The 25,135-nt window shown below is 42.7% G+C and overlaps 1 protein-coding gene and 1 long non-coding RNA gene across 2 annotated transcripts; one reads left to right on the top strand and one right to left on the bottom strand.

Annotated features, from left to right (window-relative positions):
* The first annotated feature begins 5,954 nt into the window (after positions 1 to 5,954).
* Positions 5,955 to 22,378, top strand: LOC141277410 (uncharacterized). Its single transcript, XR_012328784.1, has 2 exons — positions 5,955 to 6,767; positions 18,271 to 22,378. It is a non-coding gene; the product is annotated as an uncharacterized lncRNA (long non-coding RNA).
* LOC101323746 (schlafen family member 5) lies at positions 10,624 to 15,870 on the bottom strand. Its single transcript, XM_073797890.1, is given in 3 exon segments — positions 10,624 to 11,113; positions 11,115 to 11,685; positions 15,846 to 15,870. Coding segments are annotated over 3 exon segments (981 nt in total). The 3' UTR covers positions 10,624 to 10,728.
* Positions 22,379 to 25,135: the final 2,757 nt, after the last annotated feature.

Raw genomic sequence — 25,135 nt, 5'->3', positions numbered from 1 at the left:
GAGGAATTGCTAGGTAAAGGGATATGCGCATTTAAAATTTCGATAGCTACTGCCAGATTGTTGTTGATAGAAATTGTACTACTTTATGACAATATACAAAAGTGCTTTTTCCCTACCAAATGGTAAAACAATTAAGTTTGAACTTAATGATTCTGTCAATCTAATAAGTGAAAAAGAGTGATATCTTGTTGTAGTTTTTAACTGATGATTCTATATCATAACCAAAGTTTCCATAAATTTAGGAACTATGTTAGATTCCTTTTCTGTGTTCTTCTGCCTGTTCACATCTTTGGCCATTTTTCTTTGGGGATGTTATTTTTTTTTCTCTTAGATTTGTAGAAACTTTTTTTTACAATTAGGAGTTAACTATTGTCTTTGGGACTTCCCTGGTGGCACAGTGGTTAAAAATCTGCCTGCCAATGCAGGGGACACAGGTTCGAGCCCTGGTCCGGGAAGATCCCACATGCCGCAGAGCAACTAAGCCTGTGCGCTACAACTGCTGAGCTTGCACTCTAGAGCCTGTGAGCCACAACTGCTGAGCCCATGTGCCACAACTACTGAAGCCCATGCGCCTAGAGCCCGTGCTTCACAATGAGAAGCCACCTCAATGAGAAGCCCGCGCACCACAACGAAGAGTAGCCCCAGCTCGCCACAACTAGAGAAAGCCCACATGCAGCAACAAAGACCCAATGCAGCCAAAAATAAATAAAAAGGAGTTAACTATTCTCTTCGATTTTTGTTGCAAATATATTCAAAGTGTGTTGTTCATTTCTTGATCCTTTTATAGTGTTTTTGCTATAAAGATACTTCTGTTTTTAAAAAAATCATTATTTTCTTTCCTGGTTTCTGATTGAGGGCCATATTTAGGCCTTCCGTATGCTGGGATTATAAAAAAATAAATGTCCTACTTTTTCTCCATGTACTTCCATGATTCAATAGTTTTACATTTAAGTATTGCATCCATTTGGAATTTATTTTGGTGTCAACTGTGATGTATGGTCCAAGCTTAATTTTTTTCAGATAGGTACTCAAGTCATTCAACATCATTTATTGAATAATCCATCTTTTTTCCAAGTAATATGAATGCCACCTTTAATATATGTAATATTCCCAGGCATATTTGAATTTATTTTTGGACATTCTAGTCCAACCCATTGACCTGCCACACAGCAGAACCATGTTGTTTTAATTATTGTAGCTTTACAATATGTTTTAATACTTGGCCATGCTAATTACCCTCAGCTTTTTCCTTTTTAGATTTTTCCTAGATAATCTTGTTTTTGATTTTTCAATGAAGTTTAAAAAACTTTGATGCTTTGGAAAAAGTTGTGTCAGTATTTTTATTGGGATGACATTGAATTTATAGATTAACTTAGTGAAAATGGATACATTTATGATTTTGAGTTTTCTTATCCAAAACACTCTACTCTTGGGCTTCCCTGGTGGTGCAGTGGTTAAGAATCCACATGCCAATGCAGGGGACACATGTTCAAGCCCTAGTCTGGGAAGATCCCACATGCCACTGAGCAACTAAGCCCGGGCACCACAACTACTGAGCCTGTGCTCTAAAGCCCATGAGCCACAACAACTGAAGCCTGCGTGCCTAGAGCCTGTGTTCTGCAACAAGAGAAGCCACCGCAATGAGAAGCCTGCGCACCACAATGAAGAGTAGCCCCCACTCGCTGCAACGAGAGAAGCCTGCGCACAGCAACAAAGACCCAACACAGCCAAAAATAAATAAAATAAAATAATTTAATTTAAAACAAACAGTCTACTCTTTATCTGTACAAGTTCTCTTTTGGCTTCTTCAGTTTTTTTGTTTTTTGTTTTTTTGGCGCACTGGGTCTTCGTTGCTGCGCAGGGGCTTTCTCTAGTTGTGGCAAGTGGGGGCTACTCTTTGTTGTGGTGCATAGGCTTCTCATTGCGGTGGCTTCTCTTGTTTCGGAGCACAGGCTCTAGGTGCGTGGGCTTCAGTAGTTGCAGCACATGGGCTCAGTAGTTGCAGCACACAGGCTCTAGAGCACGCAGGTTTCAGTAGTTGCAGCGTATGGACTCAGCAGTTGCGGTGCACAAGCTCTAGGGCGTGCAGGCTTCAGTAGTTGTGGCACACGGACTCAGTAGTTGTGGCTCACAGGCTTAGTTGCTCCACGGCATGTGGGATCTTCCTGGACCAGGGATCGAACCTGTGTCCCCTGAATTGACAGGTGGATTCTTAATCACTGCACCACCAGGGAAGTTCCTTCAGTTTTGTCTTATAGTTTTATTCATATAGGCTTGACATTTCCTGTCACAGATTTTCTTACTTTATCTTTTTTGTTGGAATTACAATAGGACTTTTTTTCCTTTCCTATACCTTCTAAGAGATGTAGTTTGCATATATGAAGGCTACTGAATTATCTGACAATTAGAAAATAATACATACAGATTAACCTTATATTTTACTGATGCATTTGTTTACCCTTCTTTCTTGAAACAGCTGCTTTCTTCTTAGGTCATTTTTCTCTCATAGAAGGACATTATTCAGTGATTCTTTAGGGGATGGGCTATGATTGATTTTTTTTTAATCCCTAGTCGTTGCAAGTCTGAAAATTTATTTATTTTGCCCTCAACCTTAATGATAGTTTGATCAGGGAGAGAAGTCTAAGTTCAAAGTTGTTTTTCCACAGTACTTTGATCATACAGCCCATATTCTTTTTGCATCTAATCTTGCTCATGAAATAGTTATTGTCAAATTTATTCTTCTTTTTGTAGACTATCTAAACTTTTTTCTCTTTAGGATTAAAAAAAATCTTTACTGTTCTGAATCTTTACTATAGTGTGTTACATGTTTGACTTATATATCCTGCCCACTATTCTGGAAACTCTTTTAGTCTAAGGAGGTATGATGGTGGTGATTTTGCACACACACCCTGGGGACATTTAGCAATATTTGGAGATATTTTTACTTGTCACAACTGGGGACGGAAGGATTTGCTGCTAAACATCTTATGATCCCCAGGAAAGCCCCTCACAGCAAAGAATTATCCAGCCCAAACTGCCAATAGTGCCATCACTGAGAAACCCTGAAGTATGGGATTTTAGTTCTAGGCCTTGGTCTGGCCAAGTGGGTGAAAATTGGATTTGGCCTCAGCCTCAGGGTAACAGTTTCTGGCTGGGGGGGATTCAATCTTGGCTTTGCAACAGTGGTTGTCCTGGCCCTGAGGTGGTGGCAGCCTCTGTTTTTTACTATGGTTTACCTCACTTTTTCCTACTTGTACAAATGCCTCATAGTTTTTGGTCCATGAAGAGGTGCTTTTCTTGTTTTTGAGCGTGACTATGTATATAGTAATGTTTTAAAATATCTTTTTCACTATTTCTATGAATTTTCTTTTGAGAGAGAGATTCCAACATGTGACCTTCAAGGTCTTTACACAAAGGTACAAACTCAATAGAATTAATTCCAGTAATACTGAAAGATAAAAGGAAGCAACAAATCACGCATAATCCAAGCAACCAAAAACATTCAATATTAAATTCCACAGAGCTGTTTTTTAAATACATCTGATAAAGTATAAAAACAGCTAGACAGAATTAGTTATGTTAAATGGAACTATATTACACATACTATTTTGAAATTATTTTTACATTTAATTAGCTTGAACTTAACTGAAGAAAAAGCAACTAATAAAATTGAAGACACAATTACTGAATATAATTTTTTTTAGCCCAAGAACTTTTAATTACTGAAAGAGTTATCCAATATTAAAATAACTAAATTGCAGAAGTGTTTAAAATGTTTGGAATCATTTTAAAGTTATTTTGAAATATGTATTAGCATCCAGCAACTTCTTGCCATGAAAAATGACATTAGCAGTCAAACTTCCTCACTACCCCTACCATCCCCTTACTTTTGTTAATTACTGTAATGGGTATCTGTTGTTTTGATCTAACAAACATCCTCCCACCCTACTTTAGTAACTGATATTCTTTTGGGGAACTAACCAAACTAACCACTTTACATCAAGTCTTTCGGAGATTTTCAACCAAGATGTTTTCCCTATGCTAGTTAAGAGTTGAGTACGGTATCCAAGCTAGACAAATACGAGTCTCTGACTATAATTTGACCTTTATAAACCAAGTAAAGAAAATGATTGGAGCCAATTGACACCTGTGATCTATATCCTTGGAACCTCTCAGGTACCTATCTTCTCTAAGGCCTATATAGTCAGCATGTCTTCTGATTCTGTGAGTGGTCCTCCCTCATGATTCCAGTAAAAGTTTTTATTGTTGTTTGTTTAAATTATCCAGAGCCTGCTTTTGTTGCTTGAAACAAAAAATCTATCTGATATAAAAATATTTTTACTTTGTCAAGGTTTATAACATTCTTTTCCATAATTCCTATATAGTCATAATTCCTATATATCTTAATTATATACATGTTAATGGATTTAAAGTCCAGTTACCATTATCCTTTATTTTCACATATTGCCTGCTTAGCTGGATTTCCTCGCTGAATAATTTTTCTTCAAGAATGAATCAGGGGTCTTGTATTTATAGAATTCTTTCATGTTCAAAAAAATCCATGAGCTGCCTTTGTACTAGAATAATATTTTGGCTAGGTTTATTATTTTTAAGCTAAAATTTCTTTCCCTAAGAAAGAATTTCTTGCTTCATTGTCTTCTTAGATGCTTCTGGTCACGATGGAGTAACAGTGACCACTTTCTACTCTCCCTTCTGAAACAACTGCAAAATCAGACAAAATATATGAAACAACAGGTCTCAAGACACTGGAAATTAGGACTGTGATCCCTGATATATGGGAAACTAATGAGGTGGAGGTCACTGCCCCAGCTTACTGCCTGCAGAAAGTTTCTAGGCTATAGTTCAGAGAGTGAAAACTCAGATACAGTTTGGCAGTCTCCATGAGGTGAATACAGAGTTGGGACCCTAGGGAGGGCAAGAAAACTAGAGATTGTAAGGCAGAATACCAAAGAGGACAGAGTTTCATAGACAGAAAATTCTAAAATCTGCAAAGCATTCTTTTTGAGTACTCAGCTGAATACTTATCAGCTTATGCCTGTGAGGAAACACTTGAGAATGGAGAAATATTCACCCCAAAGTATTAGAGGGAACAAGCCTTAGAGCTCACATAGGGCCAGAAATAGTATCTGCTCCTACCAACCAGAGTGAAAGACATCAAAATTCACAGGGCTTTAGGTAGAGTACTCAGACGAGTTTTGCCTCAGTAGGTGCAAAAAGTGAACCCTAGACTAAATGCTGCTCTGGTCCTGTGTACAAAGCTTAAAAACAAGATCCAAAAGGATCAAACTATTTCCAATTAACTTAACCATGTCTCAGAACAAAGCTCATGAGTACTTATAAGAATACAAAAACATTCAGCACCCAAAGTGGTAAAACTCACAATGTCTAGCATCCAACAAAAAATTACCATGTGGGACTTCCCTGGCAGTCCAGTGGTTAAGACTCCACACTTCCACTGCAGGGGGCATGGATTCCATCCCTGGTCAGGGAACTAAGATCCTTCAGGCCATGTGGCATGTGCATGGCCAAAAAAATGTTTTTAATAAATAAATTAATTTTTTTTAATTTTTAAAAATTAAAAAGTTTTAATTTTTTTAATTTAAAAAATTAAAACGATTTTTAAATTTTTTTAATTAAAAGTTAAAAAAAATTTTAATTACCATGTCTGCAAAGGAGCTGGAAAATACCAACTATTAAGAGGAAAATAACCACTTGAAATTTTTTAAATAACTTTTAAAAATTTATTAATTTATTTATTTTTGGCTGCGTTGGGTATTCTTTGCTGTGCCCAGGCTTTCTCTAGTTGCGGTGAGCAGGGGGCTACTCTTCGTTGTGGTCAGCGGGCTTCTCATTGCGGTGGCTTCTCTTGTTATGGAGCATGGGCTCTAGGTGCCAGAGCTTCAGTAGCTGTGGCTCGCCGGCGGGCTCTAGAGCGCAGGCTCTGTAGCTGTGGCGCTCAGGCTTAGTTGCTCTGCAGCATGTGGGATGTTCCTAGACCAGGGCTCGAACCTGTGTCCCCTGCATTGGCAGGCGGATTCTTAACCACTGTGCCACCAGGGAAACCCAACCATTTGAAATTGACTCAGAATTAACATAGATATATAATTAAGAGACTACAACATTAAAATATACGTTTTAACTGTATTCCATATGTTCAAGAAACTAGAAGAAAAATTAAACATGTTAAATAGAAACACGGAAAATATTAAAAGAGAATCCAAATCAAGCTTCTAGAGAAAGACTAGAAGATGAAACTATCTGAGGTGAAAAATATAGTGAATGTGATTAACGACACATTAGACAATGCATGCAGAAGAAAACATTAGTAACTTGAAGACGTAGCAACAGAAACAGCACAGAAAACATATTTTAAGCACAGAACATCAGTGAGGTGTAGAACAAAGTCAAGTGGCCTTATACACACATAACTGGAGTACCTGAGGAGAGTAAGGGGTATAGAAAATACATTGGAAGTCAGTGGGGGAAGCGCTCAAGCAGCTGGGCCCGGGGTTCCCGCTCCCTCTCCCGCACCAGCTCCAGCCCCAGCTCCAGCCCCAGCTCCCGCCCGCCGACGCGGACTTTGACCCCGACGTCGACCCGGACTTTGAGCCAGACGTCGACCCGGACGCCGACCCCAACCTCACGTTAACGCCGACCTCGACGTTGACCCCCGCCCCCCGGAAGCTCCTTCTCCTCACCGCATTCACAGAGCGAGAACCCCGGGCTGCAGGAGGAGAGCTTGCATGGTGAGCTGGGGGAAAAATGGGGGCCCTGGCGAGTGGGGGGCGCCTGCAGGGACGGGGCACCTGCAGGGGGACCCTCGGGAGGCTGGGCTCCGCGGGGTGGGGAAAGGGCGGCGTTCGGCCGGGGCCGTGGCTGGTCTGGCCTCCTCGCGGGTGGCTGGTCGGGTCTCTGCCGGGACTCCCGGTCTCCGGCTTCGGGTGGCCGAGGTGCGGACGGCGTTCAGAGCCCGCGCGGTGTCTCGTCTTCCGAGTGCAGCCCCGTGCTGGTGCGAGTGCCCGTGCCGCTGAGCAAACGCCTAGACTTGCGGATTGAATTTGTGGACTTGGGTTGTAAACCGCTTGCGGCACCGTCCCGAGTGACTGTTGGAAGGACGGGACCTCCCAGGGATTACGGGCTCAAGTCAGCGCAAGATGAACAGCTTTAAAAACGCGGCATGGGGGTGCGGCCAGCTTTTCCTTTAAGTTCATGTTCATTTGTCCTGGAGGGTCGTTCCAAAGCAAAGCTCGAAGTCGACTTGCGGGTTGAAATACCAGGACCCCGTGACCGCTGTGCAGCGCTGTCGAGCAGACACTTGTGGGACCCCTGCGCCCGCTGGTCGTCAGTGTCCAGACCCTTGTCCCCTTTCAGAAAGCCGGGCTTGGGTGGCGACCTTGAGACCCACCCCTGGGTCTGGCCTCCGTGGGGCCGCCACCTGGGCCTTGCTCCTTCTGCCCCGTTGAGGAGCTCGAGGGCCCACGAGTTGGAGGAGGGTCCCGTGGTGGTCTGCCTTGGTATTCCCTGAAACAAAAGTTCAGTAGGCAGCAGGAGCACGTTTTGGAGAGGATCGTTGAAAACTCTGAGAGTGAATTTTTAAGTTTAATTAAGATTTTTAAAATCTTTATATTATCTGAATTTGGGGAGCTGCTAATTTATTCTTTAAAACAAGATTTTTACGAGACAAGACTTAGTCAAATACATTGTATAATATGTATTTAAAGCCACAACCACAGTTTAAAAATCCTGTAATCGCCTCTTAAATTTCGACATTGACTATTTTCTTTTAAATAAATTAAGAATCTTCTCGGTTTTTTCTCACAAAAGACCCAAGGAGTGTATTACAAACTGCCTTAAAATCACTCCTATTATCAAATCATTTAGTTTCTAACATTGTATATTTTATTTACTGGTTCAGATTTGTTAGAGTTTTTGTCAGAGTTATGAGTGCCCTGAGCAGGCTCTGTCTGAAGCCACAGTCCTTCTCGCATGGGACTGGAACTTGAACCCAGGATCCCTGTTTTAGGAGGGGATTCAGACCCACTGTCTTTTAATTAAAACCGCTCACTTGGTGTCAGGACTTAAACTGAAGCTCAGGTTCTTTTTTCTCCTTGCAGAAAGAATTCAGCATGAGGCAGAGTGGTAAGCTGAGTTTATTAGCATAGGACACTTGTGGGAGATACAAGCGGGCAGGCAAGGGAGCGCAACCCTGAGAACAAAAGGGGCTGCATTTTTGTAATCAAAGAAAGAGTGGGGAGGGGAGAAGACCACCTTCTTCATATGTGCCCGACGCACAGTGAGGCCAAACAATCCCAAAATGTAGGAGTTTGGAGCAGAGAAAGGTTTATTGCAGGGCCATGCAAGGAGACTGGTGGCTCATGCCTTTAAAACCCTGAACTCCCCGAAAGCTTTCAGCAAAGCCCTTTTATAGGAAAGGTGAGAGAGGGGTGTGGTTAGTTGTTGCAAACTTCTTGGTGTCAGATCCTTTGTTCTTTTAAAATTTGTTTTTATTTATGTTATTTTTGGCTGTGTTGGGTCTTCGTTGCTGCACGCGGACTTTCTCTAGTTGTGGCGAGGGGAGCCTACTCATCGTTTTGTTGCACGGGCTTCTCATCGCGGTGGCTTCTCATTGCGGAGCACGGGCTCTAGGTGCATGGGCTTCAGTAGTTGTGGCACGTGGGCTCTAGAGCACAGGCTCAGTAGTTGTGGCGCACAGGCTTAGTTGTTCCACAGCATGTGGGATCTTCCCAGACCAGGGCTCGAACCCCGTGTCCCCTGCATTGGCAGGTGGATTCTTAACCACTGCGCCACCAGGGAAGCACCAGATCCCTTGTTCTTGAGGTCAGGTCACGGGCAGGTCACAATGTTCCTGTCAACCTCCACCAAAACAAATGTTATTCTCTGTTCTGACAAGAAAGGGCAAGGTCCTAAGGCTCAGCTTTCACCCTCTGAGGCCCAGGCCCTGGCTAAGAGGGAGTCCCTGGGCGGGCCAGTTACCCTGCATGGGAACGTTCGTCCAGCACTTGGTCTGGGTCTTTCCACCAGTGCCCAGGCTCGACCAGTGGGTGGCCATGGAGAGGGCTCTGGAGCTCTGCAGGACACAGCCCTCAGCCTGTCCCCAGGACCCCCAGCTCACCTGCCAGTCCTGAGGCTGGAGGGCCTGGAGGGCCCTGGGGAGAAGGCCACGATCTGCCTCTTACCATACTCTGCCTCCAGGACCTGTGTGACTGACTGTTACATGTGTGGGACCTCTAACCACCATGCTAAGGGTCACACACTAGCAACTTCATGCCTGCCCCGCCCCTGTTACAGGCTTACATCATTAGATCCTCCTTGAACCCTATATGATCTAACCGGGACTGTCATGGCGCTATTCAAATCATATGTATATTAGCAAAAGTGTGGTAACATATACTAAAATGTGGTAATTCATTCAGGTTTCAGTATAATGTCCCCCTTCACCTAGTTTCTTTCTCCTTTCACCTATTCCTCTCTTGGCTACATGCAGAAATGCTACTCGTCAAGGATCATTAACTCCGTGACTTCATGTAACAAGATTCAAACCCCATGTCTATTGTCTTGTGTTTTAACTGTAAGAACTTGTAGCTTGAGTGTGCCTGGTGCTTGGATGCACCTGGTCTTCCTTCAAGGTAGTGTAGATTGTTGCTAAGTTACTGGATTCTTTTCTTGAGTGCTCATTAGCTTACAGCAGTCTCCCAAACTCCCTTAAAATTCCCTCTTTGTCTTTAATCCTCTGGTGGGATTTCTAAACTATTTAATTATCCTACTCTATCCCTATTTCATTTTCACTGCTGAATAATACTCCATTATGCAAATATACTATAATACATTTATCCATTGTTGTGTCAATAAATAATTTGGTTGTTTTCCTGTTTGGGGCCATTGCAGATAGTGAGTCTATGAGCACTCCTGAGCATATCTCTAAATATATATATATGGATATGTATATATATATTATAAATATAAGCACTATATATATAGTGCTTATATTTTTAAAAAAATATGACTAGAAGATGTGAAGCTCAATGAATATAGATTTCTGAGAAGATCCTGAAAGGGACTTTGTTTTTCTGGACTCTTCTTGAAGTTACGATTGATTTTCTTTTGTCTGATATTATCTCAGGCTTTCCTTTTCCAAGGTGCATGCATATCACCAACACTACTCTTCAGCCTATCAGTCATGGTTAGCATCACATGTTGGCTTTTGAAAGGAAAAGTGAGAGAAGAGAGGTTTGATTGTGTTTTTGTTCAAAAATGGAAGTGAGGCTATGAGAAAGGGAGAATATTTGATGAGGGAACCATTACAAGAATGCAGAGGCAAGGAAAAGTGACAGTAAATTAAAGAAGACACATAGGTACATGTGAAAAAGGAATTTCCTGTATAAGTAAATGTGAGTTCATAATTAGAAAGGGAAAGAAGAGACTTGAATATGAACACAAGAAAGGATGTGGAAACAGAAATTGCTAGGTCAAACAGCCTTCTGCACCAACCTCTAGTGGGTCTACTAGGCCAGAGCATCTATTTGTTGAATGCAGGATATTCAAGATGGGCAGAGGGAAAGAGGGGCAATGACCCACCAACTGTATCTATAGGAATTAATGTCAGGCATCTGCAACTCTGAGGGTACCTCTCTTTTCCCAGATTCTAAAATAATATCTCCCTTTCCTCCTTCCTCACCTCCTCCCATCTCAGCAAACATTAAAATCATTGATGATTCTATTCCCATTCCTTGTGGCCAGCTCTCTCACACGATTGTCCTTCACCCACCAGGAATTATGCACTTTGGCAAACACTGCACAGCAGAATCGTTCCATGCTGACTGCACAGACATATCCATGGAGGGCCCCCTGCTTGTGTACTGCAACGAATTTTGTGGCATATTTTATCTCACGCCTCTGTGTACAGAAATGATGGACTGGTAACTTCCTAATATAGCGATCAGTAGAAGCCCTCAAGGTGGCAAGATGTGTTTTCTCTTTTTCACATCCAGTGACTTGATGGGTCTCATCACGCAGGCCAAAAAATACTTACCCTACCTCAGTGTTTGCAAATGCAGAAACACACTTGGGTAAAGCATTGTGTCATCTCTGTTGAGAACATCTTAAATTCAACGCGTGTGGACTTAGTAAAGTTGAACTTTTCCTGGTACTGAAGGTGGTGAGTGCTATCAAATAAAGCAGAAGCTGAAGCCTTTATGTTACCTTCATTTTGTACACGAACCTGAAATTTCTGTGGACTTAATGAATTGGAATCATTAATATTTGTAAGAGTCTGAATCCTGCCTTTGGGGAATGCCAGTGCTTCCTGAGAATTCATGACATTAGTACATGTTCTATGTCTGTGGCACAAAGAGGAGCACAGGTAAGCAAATCATATACCAGAGGCCTTTGGCATCCATGATTTCACAAAGATCAAAAAGAGATATCCCTGCTGCATCTCATCTAAATAGCCTTTGAAAGTTGAAGGCAGATACAATCCTACTCCATGACTATCATAATTATAGTCTTTGTTCTCAGTCTCAGCCTTGACCACTCCCCCTCCGGAATTCAGCAGAGCACATATTGCATGCACGATGCTTTCATGCTGTTTCTTCTGCAGTTTAGGGTTCATTCCACTCCTTTGCTCATTCCCAGGGGTGACTTTTCCTGCATTTAAAACATACAAAGTTCATTTCCAAATCAATTTTTTAAAAATAAATTTATGTATTTTTATTTTTGGCCACATGGAGTGTTTGTTGCTGCGTGCAGGCTTTCTCTAGTTGCAGCGAGCAGGGGCTACTCTTTGTTGCAGTATGTGGGCTTCTCATTGAGGTGGCTTCTCTTGTTGCAGAGCATGGGCTCTAGGCACGCGGTCTTCAGTAGTTGTGGCTCACGGGCTCTTGAACGCAGGCTCAGTAGTTGTGGCATGGGCTCAGTAGTTGTGGCTCACGGGCTCTACAGCACAGGCTCAGTAGTTGTGGAACATGGGCTTAGTTGCTCCGTGGCATGTGGGATCTTCCTGGACCAGGGCTTGAACCCATGTTCCTTGCATTGGCAGGCGGATTCCTAACCACTGCACCACCAGGGAAGTCCCTCCAAATCAATCTTGAGACTCATCTTCTCAGCACTTTTCCTGTTCTTACCCTGAAATGTTCTAAAAAACAGGAAGATACACCATTAGAATAGGCCAAGGATAGGGAAGGTGGGAAAATGGACAGTTTGAGGCCATTCTTCTGAAGTTGTTCACTTCATTTATTCCCACAGAGCTTGAGGCCAGATTCATGCAGGGATTAAGTATGCAGGGCAGGTTGAGGAGCTAAGTCTGGTGGAAGCCCACTGCCACCAGAGAAACGGTCAAGAGGTGATTTTTATGCTGTGATTTTGGTAACAGTTTCTGCCAGGTTCTCCTTGGCAATTGAAGAGCTTTCAGAGTGTCTCTAGGGTGTGCTGATGTGTATTGTTTTTCTTGGTGCTTTGTCTTTCCTCTCTCACTGAGACCTGGGCAGTCTCAGATTATTATTATTTTTAATAAATTTATTTATTTTATTTATTTATTTTTGGCTTTGTTGGGTCTTCATTGCTGTGCACGGGCTTTCTCTAGTTGTGGCGAGTGGGGGCTACTCTCTGTTGTGGTGCGCAGGCTTCTTATTGTGGTGGCTTCTCGTTGCAGAGCACGGGCTGTAGGCACGCAGGCTTCAGTTGTTGTGGCTCGCAGGCTCAGTAGTTGTGGTGCACGGGCTTAGTTGTTCCGCAGCATGTGGGATCTTCCCGGACCAGGGCTCGAACCTGTGTCCCCTGCATTGGCAGGTGGATTCTTAACCACCGCGCCACCAGGGAAGGCCTCAGATTACTTTATAGCCCAATTTTTGGAAGCAGAAAATCTGATTGAGTTGATAATTTATCCTTATTGTAATGGAACAGATTCTTTAGCTTCCTCTGGTTCGTGCAGTTCCCATCTTGTGGAAAAAAAATGTATATCATATACTTTAATATATTATATGTTTTTGTAATAGAAATTTATTGTATACGTTATATATATGTATTTTTATATATATATTTATTTATATATATATATATAAATTTGTTTGGAACTTACAAATTATTGACTATTTGTTTGGAACAACCAGGCTGTCAGGTTGAGGTGGGTTTCAGCATTTCCTAAATGCAGTCCAGTTGTCCCAGCAAATAGGACTGGAACCATTGGATATCTTCATACAAAAGAAATGAACCTCAACTCATATTTACCCCACTTACAAAAATATACTTAAAATGTGTCATAGACCTAAATGTAAAACCTAAAATCATGTGGAAATAAATGAAGACTGCCCACATGAGAACAAGCAGAGGCTATTTTCTCAGAGCTCACTATATCAAGGGAATTGGCCACCATCACTTATGATGGCAGAAACTCAAGCACAGGCAGAGGAATGTGGAAGCTTTATAGTGAAAAGAGAGAGAGAAGGCTCAGGGATGCTCTGATCTGAGTTTGTTGATCTAGGGAAGCTGGAAGCGGGCTTACTGGAAGTGGGGCATCTCATGTCACTGGTTTGGAGACCCTATTTGGCTTTCTTCGGTTGGTCCTGAGTTGGAGTGGGGGCAGAAGTTAAGGACGCTAGCAGGTGTTGAGCAAGTCCTGACCACTTTTGGCCAGCTGCTGCAGGCGTTGTGGTTAGGCTTCCCAAGCTGGTTGGGAAGTCAGAGTTGTGTCAAGTTGTGAGTCACAACTCAAGATTGTGAGTCAGAGTTCTGTTTTTATATATGTTCTGGCCAGTGTCCATTAGTATATTCAGTCTCTCAACTTCAGAACTTCTAGAGGAAAACATAGGAGAAAATATTTACCTTGAGTTCAGCAAACATTTCTTAAAGCTGACACTAAATGCACAATACATAAAAGGAAAAAATTGATATATTGGACTTTAAGAACGTTTCCTTAACAGTGAAAGACACTCTTAAGAGAATGAAAATATGAGCCCTTGACCAGAAGAAACTATTTGTAGATGATTATATGATTAAGAACTTGTATCTAGATTATATATAGAACTCTTGAAAGGCAATAATAAGAAAACAAACAACCCAATTTAAAAATGGGTAAAAGAGGGAATTCCCTGGCTGCCCAGTGGTTAGGGCTTCAAGCTTCCACTGCAGGGGGCATGGGTTCAATCCCTGGTTGGAGAACTAAGATCCCACAAACTGTGCAGTGTGGCCAAAAAATAAATAAATAAATAAATATCATTTAAAAAAAAACTACAGTAAGATAGCACCATTAGTCATTAGGGAAACACCAATTAAAACTGCACACCTGGGACTTCCCTGGCGGTCCAGTGGTTGGGACTTTGCCTTCCAGTGTGGGGCGGTGCGGGTTCGATCCCTGGTCAGGTGGCTGAGATCCTTCATGCCTCGTGGCCAAAAAAAACCCCAAACCAAAACATAGAGCAGAAACGATGTTGTAACAAATTCAATAAAATCTTTAAAAAAGATGGTCCACATCAAAAAAATCTTTAAAAACAAAACAAAACTACACACCTATTAGAATGGGGGAAATTATTAACCATACCAGGTGTCTGCAAGGATATGGAGGAAAGGGAACTCTCATACACTCCTGGTAGGAACATAAAGTACAACCATTTTTGGAAAGAGTTTGGTATTTTTATACATTTACTGTATGACCCAGTCATTCCACTCCTAAGTATTTACCCAAGAGAAATGAAAACATATCCATACAAAGACTTGTACATGAATGTTCATAACACTTTTATTTGTAAAAGTCATAAACTGGAAACAACCCAAATGCCCATCAACAGAAACAAATTTTAGTTATCCATACAATGAAATACAATACAGAAATAAAAAATGAAAGAACTATTGGTACCCACAACATAAATAAACCTCAGAATAATTATTCTGAGTGAAAGAAGCCAAACTAAAAAAGAGTGCATATTTGATTCCATTTGTATAAAAGTCTAGAAAATGCAAACTATTCTATAGCGACAGGAAGCCAATCAATTGTTTCTTAGGGATGGTGGCAGGGTATGGAGAAGTGGGAGGGAGAGATTGCAAAAAAGCATTTTGGGGAATGGTATATATGTTCACTACCTTGATTGCAGTGATATGTTCACATGTCAAAATTTATGAAATTGTACACTTTATGTGCAGTTTATTATTTGTCAAAAATACCCAAATAACTCTATTAAAAACTACATATGTGAATGTGAAAACATAAGTAAAAATATTTTATTATACAGTAAGTCCCCTACACACGAACGAGTTCCGTTCTGAGAGCACGTTCGTAAGTCCAGTTTGTTCGTAAGTCCAACAAAGTTAGCCGAGGTACCCAACTAACACAATTGGCTATATCGTACTGTACTGTAATAGATTTAAATACTTTTCACACAAATGATACATAAAAAACAAACACAAAAAATAAAACATTTTTAATCTTACAGTATAGTACCTTAAAAAGTACAGTAGTACCAGCTACATCACCACTGCTTTTACACTTACTTCCGGACATCCTGGGCTTGAAATAAAGATACTATACTACTGTGTTCTATACAGTACTATACAGTAAAGTACACAAAAGCACAACCACTTGTAGAGGATGCAGCATGTGACAGTGTACGACAGACACGTGAACTAACGTGATTGGACATGTGAATGCACATTCGCATCTTTGAAAGTTCAAAACTTGAAGGTTCATATGTAGGGGACTTACTATAATTAGCTCAAAAATCAGTAGGATATTTAAGTGCCTGCTATTGTTAAGTTTTTTTCCATAGAAACTAAATCTATGATCAGATTAGTGGTATAGAGTCTGAAATTCTACATACTCCAGGTGGAGACCTTTGCCGCCATATTCATTTGATAATAATCACCACCCCACCCTGTCCTTTGTTTTACATATTGTAAATTTACACTTCTCAGGCCTGCCAAGTCCTTTCTCAGTGGAAATCTAGTGCTTGGTGTGGAAAACAGCAGGCCTTCCTAACTACTACTGAAAATTACCTCAACAAAATAAGAGAAAATGCTGTCTCCTCCCTTATAGGTGCATTAAAACAGAAAGTATTGCATTTCATAAAATTGCCCTTGTAGGGGCTTCCCTGGTGGCACAGTGGTTGAGAATCTGCCTGCCAGTGCAGGGGACGCGGGTTCAAGCCCTGGTCTGAGAAGATCCCACATGCTGAGGAGCAACTTAACCTGTGTGCAACAACTACTGAGCCTGTGCTCTAGAGCCTGCGAGCCACAACTACCGAAGCCTGTGTGTCTAGAGCCCATGCTCCACAACAAGAGAAGACACCACAATGAGAAGCCCACATACTGCAACGAAAAGTAGCCCCCACTCGCTGCAACTAGAGAAAGCCCGTGCATAGCAACAAAGACCCAACGCAGCCAAAAATAAATAAAATAAATAAAACATTAAAAAAAATATTGCCCTTGTAGATTTTTTTTCTAGCAAAGGAGTCTTCCAAGACACCTGTTCTTTAGAGACTGTTACTCTGGCCTGTGAACCTGTGTGTTAGCCATGAAAGATACTGTAACTATGAACCATTGTTTACTTAATGTTCTGTTGTCATGACAATACTGAAATTGATTTGTTTTCTGATAAGCATAAACACCTGTGAAATTTCATAATCAGGGCACAAGCGGATCATCTTATTTCACTCTTTGTCCACTTGCAAGAAGGTCCTAAAATTTGTGATTGCTCATTTTCTTATTTAAGCAAAAGACTTGAAGAGTCTTGTGACATTTAAATGAACATTTCTGTCACAGGAAGCTGTCAGGCTTAGTGGCTTATCTTCCCTCCTTCTCTGGCCAAAAGAACTCATCCCCACCCCTGACAGACTGAAATGGAATCAGTTTCTGTTTCCCCATCAAGGTAGGCATAGCCTCACCACCTTCCAATAGAGGACGGCCAGGCAAACGTTATCCACAGCCACCATCCCCTCCTGGAGGCTCTGCCCTTTGGAGATCCACCATGGGTCTGGGAACTGGGAGGAGCCAACGCAGAAGTCCCACTGTCAGGCATCCCCTCCCTACTGCACTAGTCCTTAAGAATTTCCTTATGACAGTCACGTGCAGAAGGGGAACGGAATCACCACAGCCTAGCCTCTGCAGACACAGCACACCAGAGCTCTAGTTAGCCACTTGATGGGGGATACAGGGCTTTGTGGTCTACCCTGGGAGCCCACCCACCCTGCCCCATGCTGTTAACGGTTTGAGGACTGACATTCCAAGCCAGGGGCTTACAGGCAGTTTGCAGAACACAACCTTTTGTAATTAACTGGACACTGACTTATTTGCCCCAGGCCCACCATCTCACTGCCTTCATCTTTAGGAGCCTCCGTGTCTGGTTTAGTTGCTTCCTCTAAAGTTCTTCGTGCTTCTGAACCATGGGGAAATTTTACTAGACATGGTTTGGTAAGATTTAGGCCCTGATACTGTGCACCTCATCCTCATCCTCTCCCCGGCTCTCCTGGAGTTCCAAGCGTCCCAGCTGCCAGATCCTCCACTGTCCGCCTATTGTTGGAAGTTGCTCCTGAGAACCAACAAACCAGATCTCCCAGGGCAGTGCCACAGCCTGGTCGGGGAACCAGGTGAGGACCTGGGGAGGGAAAGAAGCCAAGCTTCTCAGGACCTGCGCAGAGGAGTGCGGGGGACTCATTACCTGCCAAGTGTCCCCTCTGCAGCATGCTCCTCCTGATTCCAAAGCAAAGGTTTTGAACCCTCTGGGTGAGGGCCTTGTATCAGTTACACTCGGTAACCCCTCACGGGAGTGGAGGTGACAGGGAGGACCGCACTGGAGGCAGAGCGACAGCCCAGCAGTATCGCCTCTGTGGACCGGGAAGCCCACTCCTGCAAGGACAACAGCCCTGGTTACCTTTGGTGTATATGGGTGCAACGTTTTGTTTTGGGGAGGGGGGGCTTCTTTGTTGCTTTTCTGTGTTTTCTGATTAATTTTTTTGAGATTTGCAGTTCTCTACCCCACCCAGGTGGGCGGGGGTAGAGGGGATCCCAATGCAAGCCCACATCCCCCAGCCCTCCCCGGCCCCACTCCAGCCCTTCCTGGGACTACCCAGGCTCAGTGCACTCTGCAGCTGTCTCCCCCGCAAGGCCTCCGTGCCCCTAGACTCCGGCTTGAATTGCCTTCCTGGGCCCTGCGCTGTGCTGAGCGCGATGCGGTAAATGAAGCTTTTGCCTTCGTTCCATCTCCACCCCATAACTGGAGAAAGTTGATTCTGCCTCTTTTCTTTTAAGGTACTTGAATTTGTAAAAGGGTGATGACTGTTGCTAAGGACTCCAAAGGAGACTGGCCGAGAGTGTCGTCACTTGGGAGAACTCCGCCAGGCTCACACGATGGAATTTCAGTGAAAGAAAAGAGAAACTGTCCTTTTGATTCATCTGTCCACTGCAGACCTCATCACACCCAAGTCTTGTGCAGAACCATCAGTTTTCAGTTCACCCAGCCTGATCCTATCACCAAACGTGTTCTGGGCGCTCGCAAAGGGTCTGGCTCCACGCTCGCTCAGACTCCACCTGTGACTCTCCGGACTTGGACGAGCTGGAGGCGCACCACTGCTCCGCGGTGACCTTGCGGAGAGCCAGAGGGGCGGCCCAGCGTGGCGAAGGAGGTGAGGAACTGGCTGCCTGGGCACTGATTGGAGGCCATGGTCCCGGGGGTGTAAGTACCCTTGGGGACCCTTGGAGCATTTTGTCGGGTCCCTCCCTGAGGCACCCTCCTGTCTTCCTCCGACCTCTTAAAAGTCTTTTATTTATTTACAAAGCAAAATCAGCAGTTAAAATTCTTTTAAATAGATGTTTCTCCATCTCATCACTTCCAGCTCACATGGACCACTGGAGCCTTCCCAGCAAACACTCTCTCTCCCACCTTCTCCCCAAGAACTCGAGGTCTGAGTGAACTGGGCTGAAGAAACTGAGGCTGCCTATGGAGCCTGGGGCAGACAGGGATTTAGCCGCTGCAGTCTGGCCCGGGGACTCTCACTTTACTAGTTTACTTCTCAAGACCTGGTCAAGGATCAGGTCCAACCAGACCCTTTGGGGATGGGGTGTATCCGAAGCTTTTAGCTAATGGGAAAGGGGCTTGAAAAAGGTCATCTTAGGACTACAAACGTCTCTGGTGGGTCTAACTCGCTGCCCAAGCACATTCAAATCACTGCCCAGAACGGACAAGGCCCCGCTGAGCAAGGGATTCTGCCGAGCTGGGGCCGCCCAGGGGAACAACGGGGATGCTGGCCAGTTACTGGAAAATCATAGTGGAGGGAAACGTCTGGACATCACCTGTGGTCATCTCTGGGGACTGGGGTTAGGGGATGGTTCTTTAATTTTTAAAAGCATTGTTAAATAGCTAAGGTATATGAAAGTACAAAAATAATAATACATTCAACACCTATGTATTCACTAACCAGCTTAAATGACAAATTATTAGCAGAACCTGTGTGTATCCCGCACTGGTTTCCTTCCCTCATCCAGCCTGTCCCCTACTCACCTGATAACCAGTATAATTTTCTGAATTTTAAGTTAGTATCCCATGTAGTTCTTTATACTTTTATTACAGGTATATATGTCACTCATTGATGCATGGCTTTTTTTACATTTATATACACTTAAACCATATGTAAATAGCATCATATGTAAATTGTGTGTATTCTGCAGAACTTGCTCCAACTCCTTTAAAACATTTTGTTTTAAAGATTATCTTTGTCTCTAGATCATTCCGTGAGCTGCTGTGTGAACAGGGTCCTTCCTGCTTACTATTCTTTTCATCCCCGTTGGTCCCCAAATTATCCAGGTCTCTTCAACTTTTCCTACAAAAGACCTCAGCTCCCACCCACTTTGGGGTCATAATTGCTCCCCACTACATGTTCATTTCTGATTCCAGCCCCTCTCTCCCATGCCCCCCTCCTGGTCTCAAGCTTCTGGAGGGTCAGGAGAAAGGGAGTGTTGGCCTTTCCAGTTGTTTGTATGTTTGTCTGTTTGGGATGAGGGGGAAGTGAATACAGAACATGATTAATTCTTAGTATTTTTCTCAAGATTAAAAGTGAAACTCTTCACTAGACTACAAAGACATTTTCAACTCCCCCCTCCCTTTTTTCACTCATTAAATTTTTTCTTAATTAAAAAAAAAAAAGTGAAACTCTTGTGTTTGCTCTGGCCAAGAATAGGAAATGCCAAGAGCCACTACTGGTCACTCACACACACGCATGCATGCGTGCGGTTAATGCAACATTTACATTTTTTTCCTTCAACAAGCTAAGAAAGGAGCAAGCTAATGAGAAGGGAGGTGGGTTAAAGGGACATATGACCTCATAAGTTAGTTTGGGCAGTCTCTCAGAGAAAGACAATCACTATATTAAAGAGAATCACTGCGTAGGCCAGCCATGTGTCGGTGACCTCTGCCAGCATAAGAGGTTGAAGTCACAGTATGGTTGGAGGCTGCATGCCATGGCGTGTATGTCTTGGTTCATAGATACCCGATTCAGCGTTCTCCATGAGAGACACACGGAGATTGATGCTGGGGCCCCATGCTCAGTCACATTGTGGCTGGTAAGACTTTTATGTTGAAATTCTTACTAGGGGACTGAGGGTTATTGCAGCCACAAGTGTTAGCATAGAGCCCTATCAGTGCCTCCACAGTCTTTCTTTCAAATCCAAGCAACTTGTCTATAACATTCACTTTTCAGGCAAACACATATTTTTCAATTTTCTTTTTTTACTTTTCTCCATAACAAATTTTAAAAGTAAATTTTCTATACACATGGTTACAATATTTTGAGCAGTATTTGCCATTTTACAAAGTGGGGTGAAACTTCACCAAAACAAAATTTACTTGGAGGAGGGATGAGGCATCCCTTACAAATGTTTATACAAATCACACATCAGAGAGGTTGTTGGAGGGAATATCGGTTTTCTGGCCCTCCCAGCACCCGCATAGAGATCCAAGAGTATCCTGATGTTTTTCCTGTCCCAGTGGGTGATTATCCTTTTCCTGAAGGAGCCCAGCTGATATGAGCCCAATGCTCCATTTGCTTTTACATGTGTAGGGAAGGGAAAGTGTGACTCAGAATTTTCTCACCACACCCTCCCTCAGATCTTTAGCTCACTGAGAATGAGTGTGATAAGCACAATAATGGCCTCTTAAAGATGTCCACATCCCAATCCCCAGAACGTGTGAAGAGGTTATGTTATGTGGCAAGGGCATTAAGATTACAGGGGGAATTAAGGTTGCTAATTACTTGACCTTAAAATGATAAGATTATCCTGAATTATCTAGGCGGGCTCACAGTAATCACAAGGTCCTTTAAATAGAGAAGGAGGAGACAGAAGAGTGAGTGTCAGAGTGATGCACCCTGAGGAAGACTTGACCAGCCATTGCTAGCTTTGAAGACGGAAAGGGTCATGAGCCAGGGAATGCTGGCAGCCTAGAGTCTGGAAGAGCCAGAAACAAAATCTCCCCTAAAGCCTCCAGAAAGGAATGCGGTCCTGCTAACATTTTTAAAACATAAATTTATTTTTGGCTGTGTTGGGTCTTTGTTGTTGCGTGCAGTCTTTCTCTAGTTGTGGTGAGTGGGGGCTACTCTTCGTTGTGGTGCATGGGCTTCTCGTTGAGGTGGCTTCTCATTTCGGAGCACGGGCTCTAGGCGCGCGGGCTTCAGCAGTTGTGGTGCATGTGCCTAGTTGCTCTGCAGCATGTGGGATCTTGCCAGACTAGTGATCAAACCCGTGTCCCCTGCATTGGCAGGCAGATTCTTAACTACTGCGCCACCAGGGAAGCCCCTGCTGACATCTTGATTGTAGCGCAGTGAGACCCATTTTGGACTCTGATCCCCGGAACTGTATGGTAATAAAGTTGCATTGCTTTAAGCCACAAAATTTGTGATAATTTGATACAGCAGCCATAGGAAACTAAAACTGTGATTAGATTACAGTACAATAGTCATTAACTCACATGTTCCCCCATTCAGCAAAGAATCATGAAGATTCCACAATAACTTGAGAGAAATAGGACATTTAAGAACAGTTCTCATGATGTAGTCTCAGGAACCAAGACCCTTTCTGAGGGGCCACTAGGTCAAAACTAATTTCATTGTAATACCAAGACATTATTTACCTCTTCAGTCTCATTTTTTCACAAATGTACAATGGAGTTTTCCAGAGGCTTTATGATATGTGATATTGCAACAGACTGAATGCAGAAGCAGATATGAGATCTAGCTGTCTTCTCTTAAGCCAGATATCAGAGCTTTTCAGAATTATGAAAGAATGTCTCTGTTCTCACTATGATTTTTGTTTGCAAAATATCATAACTTTTCATTAAAGCATGGCATTAATGTCATTTTTGATAGTATCTTAATAAGATGCTGTCATTTCCCCCACCTCCCAGTCCCTGGTAACCACTGTTCTACTCTCTTGTTTTATGAGTTTAGCCTTTTAGATTCCATATTTAAGTGATACCTTGAAGTATTTGTCTTCCTCTGCCTGAGTTACTTCATTAGCATAATGCCCTGAAGTTTCATCCTTGTTGTTGCAAATGGTAGGATGCCTCAAGGGCATATTTTAAGTGGAGCTTTAGAAACCAAAGGGAGGTAGTCTATTTCCTGTCTCAGTGAGGATACAGTGGGGTCATGTCTATTTCCTTTTTATGATTCAGAGGGCAGCCTGAAACTACAGGAAAAGTGAGATCAGGAAAGTGAGTCACAGTGAGCTTAAGTGACCTACCCAAGTTGTGACGGGAGCGTTCACATCCCATTTGAAAGCAAAAGTCCAGTAAACATTTGATAGGCATAACCTTGACCCTCTCATCCATCTTGGCTCTATCACAGATACAACTATCCATCGGTCTCAAGTGTCCCATCTCTTCAGGGTAAGAGTTTTTGAAGGTGATCTCCATTTATATCTCTGAAGAATGAAACTGCATTTTAGCAAGAATGGAGATAATACCATACAAACATACCTTACTGGGTTGTGGTGAGAATTCAGTGAGTTCAGGAAGTGAAGAGCTCAGAACATAGGAAGTGCTTCATAAATGTTAGCTATTCTTATCCATTAGAAGGCAACCTCGAGAGCAACAGCCAGCTCTACCCACCATCAGCCCCACCCATCAGGAAACTTGCACAAGCCTCTTAGATAGCCTTATCCACCAGAAGGCAGACAGCAGAAGCAAGAAGAACTACAGTCCTGCAGCCCGTGGAACAAAATCCACATTCACAGAAAGACAAGATGAAAAGGCAGAGGGCTATGTTCCAGATGAAGAAACAAGATAAAACCCCAGAAAAACAACTAAATGAAGTGGATATAGGCAACCTTCCAGAAAAAGAATTCAGAATAATGATAGTGAAGATGATCTAGGACCTCAGAAAAAGAATGGAGGCAAAGGTCGAGAAGATGCAAGAAATGTTTAACAAAGACCTAGAAGAATTAAAGAACAAACAAGCAGAGATGAACAATACAATAACCGAAATGAAAACTACACTAGAAGGAATCAATAGCAGAATAACTGAGGCAGAAGAACGGATAAGTGACCTGGAAGACAAAATGGTGGAATTCACTGCTGCGGAACAGACTAAAGAAAAAAGAATGAAAAGAAATGAAGACAGCCTAAGAGACATCTGGGAAAACATTAAACGCAACAACATTCGCATTATAGGGGTCCCAGAAGGAGAAAGGACCTGAGAAAATATTTGAAGAGATTATAGTCGAAAACTTCCCTAACATGGGAAAGGAAATAGCCACCCAAGTCCAGGAAGCACAGCGAGTCCCATACAGGATAAACCCAAGGAGAAACACGCTGAGACACATCGTAATCAAACTGGCAAAAATTAAAGACAATAATTGTTGAAAGCAGCAAGGGAAAAATGACAAATAACATACAAGGGAACATATAAGGTTAACAGCTGATTTCTCAGCAGAAACTCTACAAGCCAGAGGGGAGTGGCATGATATACTTAAAGTGATGAAAGGGAAGAACCTACAACCAAGATTACTCTACCTGGCAAGGATCTCATTCAGATTCGATGGAGAAATCAAAAGCTTTACAGACAAGCAAAAGCTAAGAGAATTCAGCACTGCCAAACCAGCTCTACAACAAATGCTAAAGGAATTTCTCTAAGTGGGAAACACAAGAGAAGAAAAGGACCTACAAAAACAAACCCAAAACAATTAAGAAAATGGTCATAGGAACATACATATCGATAATTACCTTAAACGTGAATGGATTAAATGCTCCAACCAAAAGACACAGGCTTGCTGAATGGATACAAAAACAAGACCAATATATATGCTGTCTACAGGAGACCCACTTCAGACCTAGGGGACACATACAGACTGAAAGTGAGGAGATGGAAAAAGATATTCCATGCAAATGGAAATCAGAAGAAAGCTGGAGTAGCAATACTCATATCAGATAAAATAGACTTTAAAATAAAAGAATGTTGGGCTTCCCTGGTGGTGCAGAGGTTGAGAGTCCGCCTGCTGATTCAGGGGACAGGGGTTCGTGCCCCGGTCCAGGAAGATCCCACATGCCGTGGAGTGGCTGGGCCCGTGAGCCACGGCCGCTGAGCCGGCGTGTCCGGAGCCTGTGCTCCTCAATGGGAGAGGCCACAACAGTGAGAGGCCCGCGTACAGCAAAAAATATATATAAATAAAATAAAATAAAGAATGTTACAAGAGACAAGGAAGGACACTACATAATGATTAAGGGATCAATCCAAGAAGAAGATATAACAATTATAAATATATATGCACCCAACATAGGAGCACCTCAATACATAAGGCAACTGCTAACAGCTATAAAAGATGAAATCAACAGTAACAGAGTAATAGGGACTTCTAACACCTCACTTACACCCATGGACAGATCATCCAAACAGAAAATTAATAAGGAAACACACGCTTCAAATGACACAATAGACCAGATAGATTTAATTGATATTTATGGGACATGCCATCCAAAAACAGCAGATTACACTTTTCTTCTCAAGTGCGCACAGAACATTCTCCAGGATAGATCACATCTTGGGTCACAAATCAAGCCTCAATAAAGTTAAGAAAATCGAAATCATATCAGGCATCTTTTCTGACCACAACGCTATGAGATTAGAAATGA

The sequence above is a fragment of the Tursiops truncatus genome, chromosome 20, assembly GCF_011762595.2.
Source record: "Tursiops truncatus isolate mTurTru1 chromosome 20, mTurTru1.mat.Y, whole genome shotgun sequence".
Taxonomy (NCBI): Eukaryota; Metazoa; Chordata; class Mammalia; order Artiodactyla; family Delphinidae; genus Tursiops; species Tursiops truncatus.
Note: the sequence above shows the minus strand (reverse complement) of the source record. Positions and strands in the feature narration are given on the sequence as shown.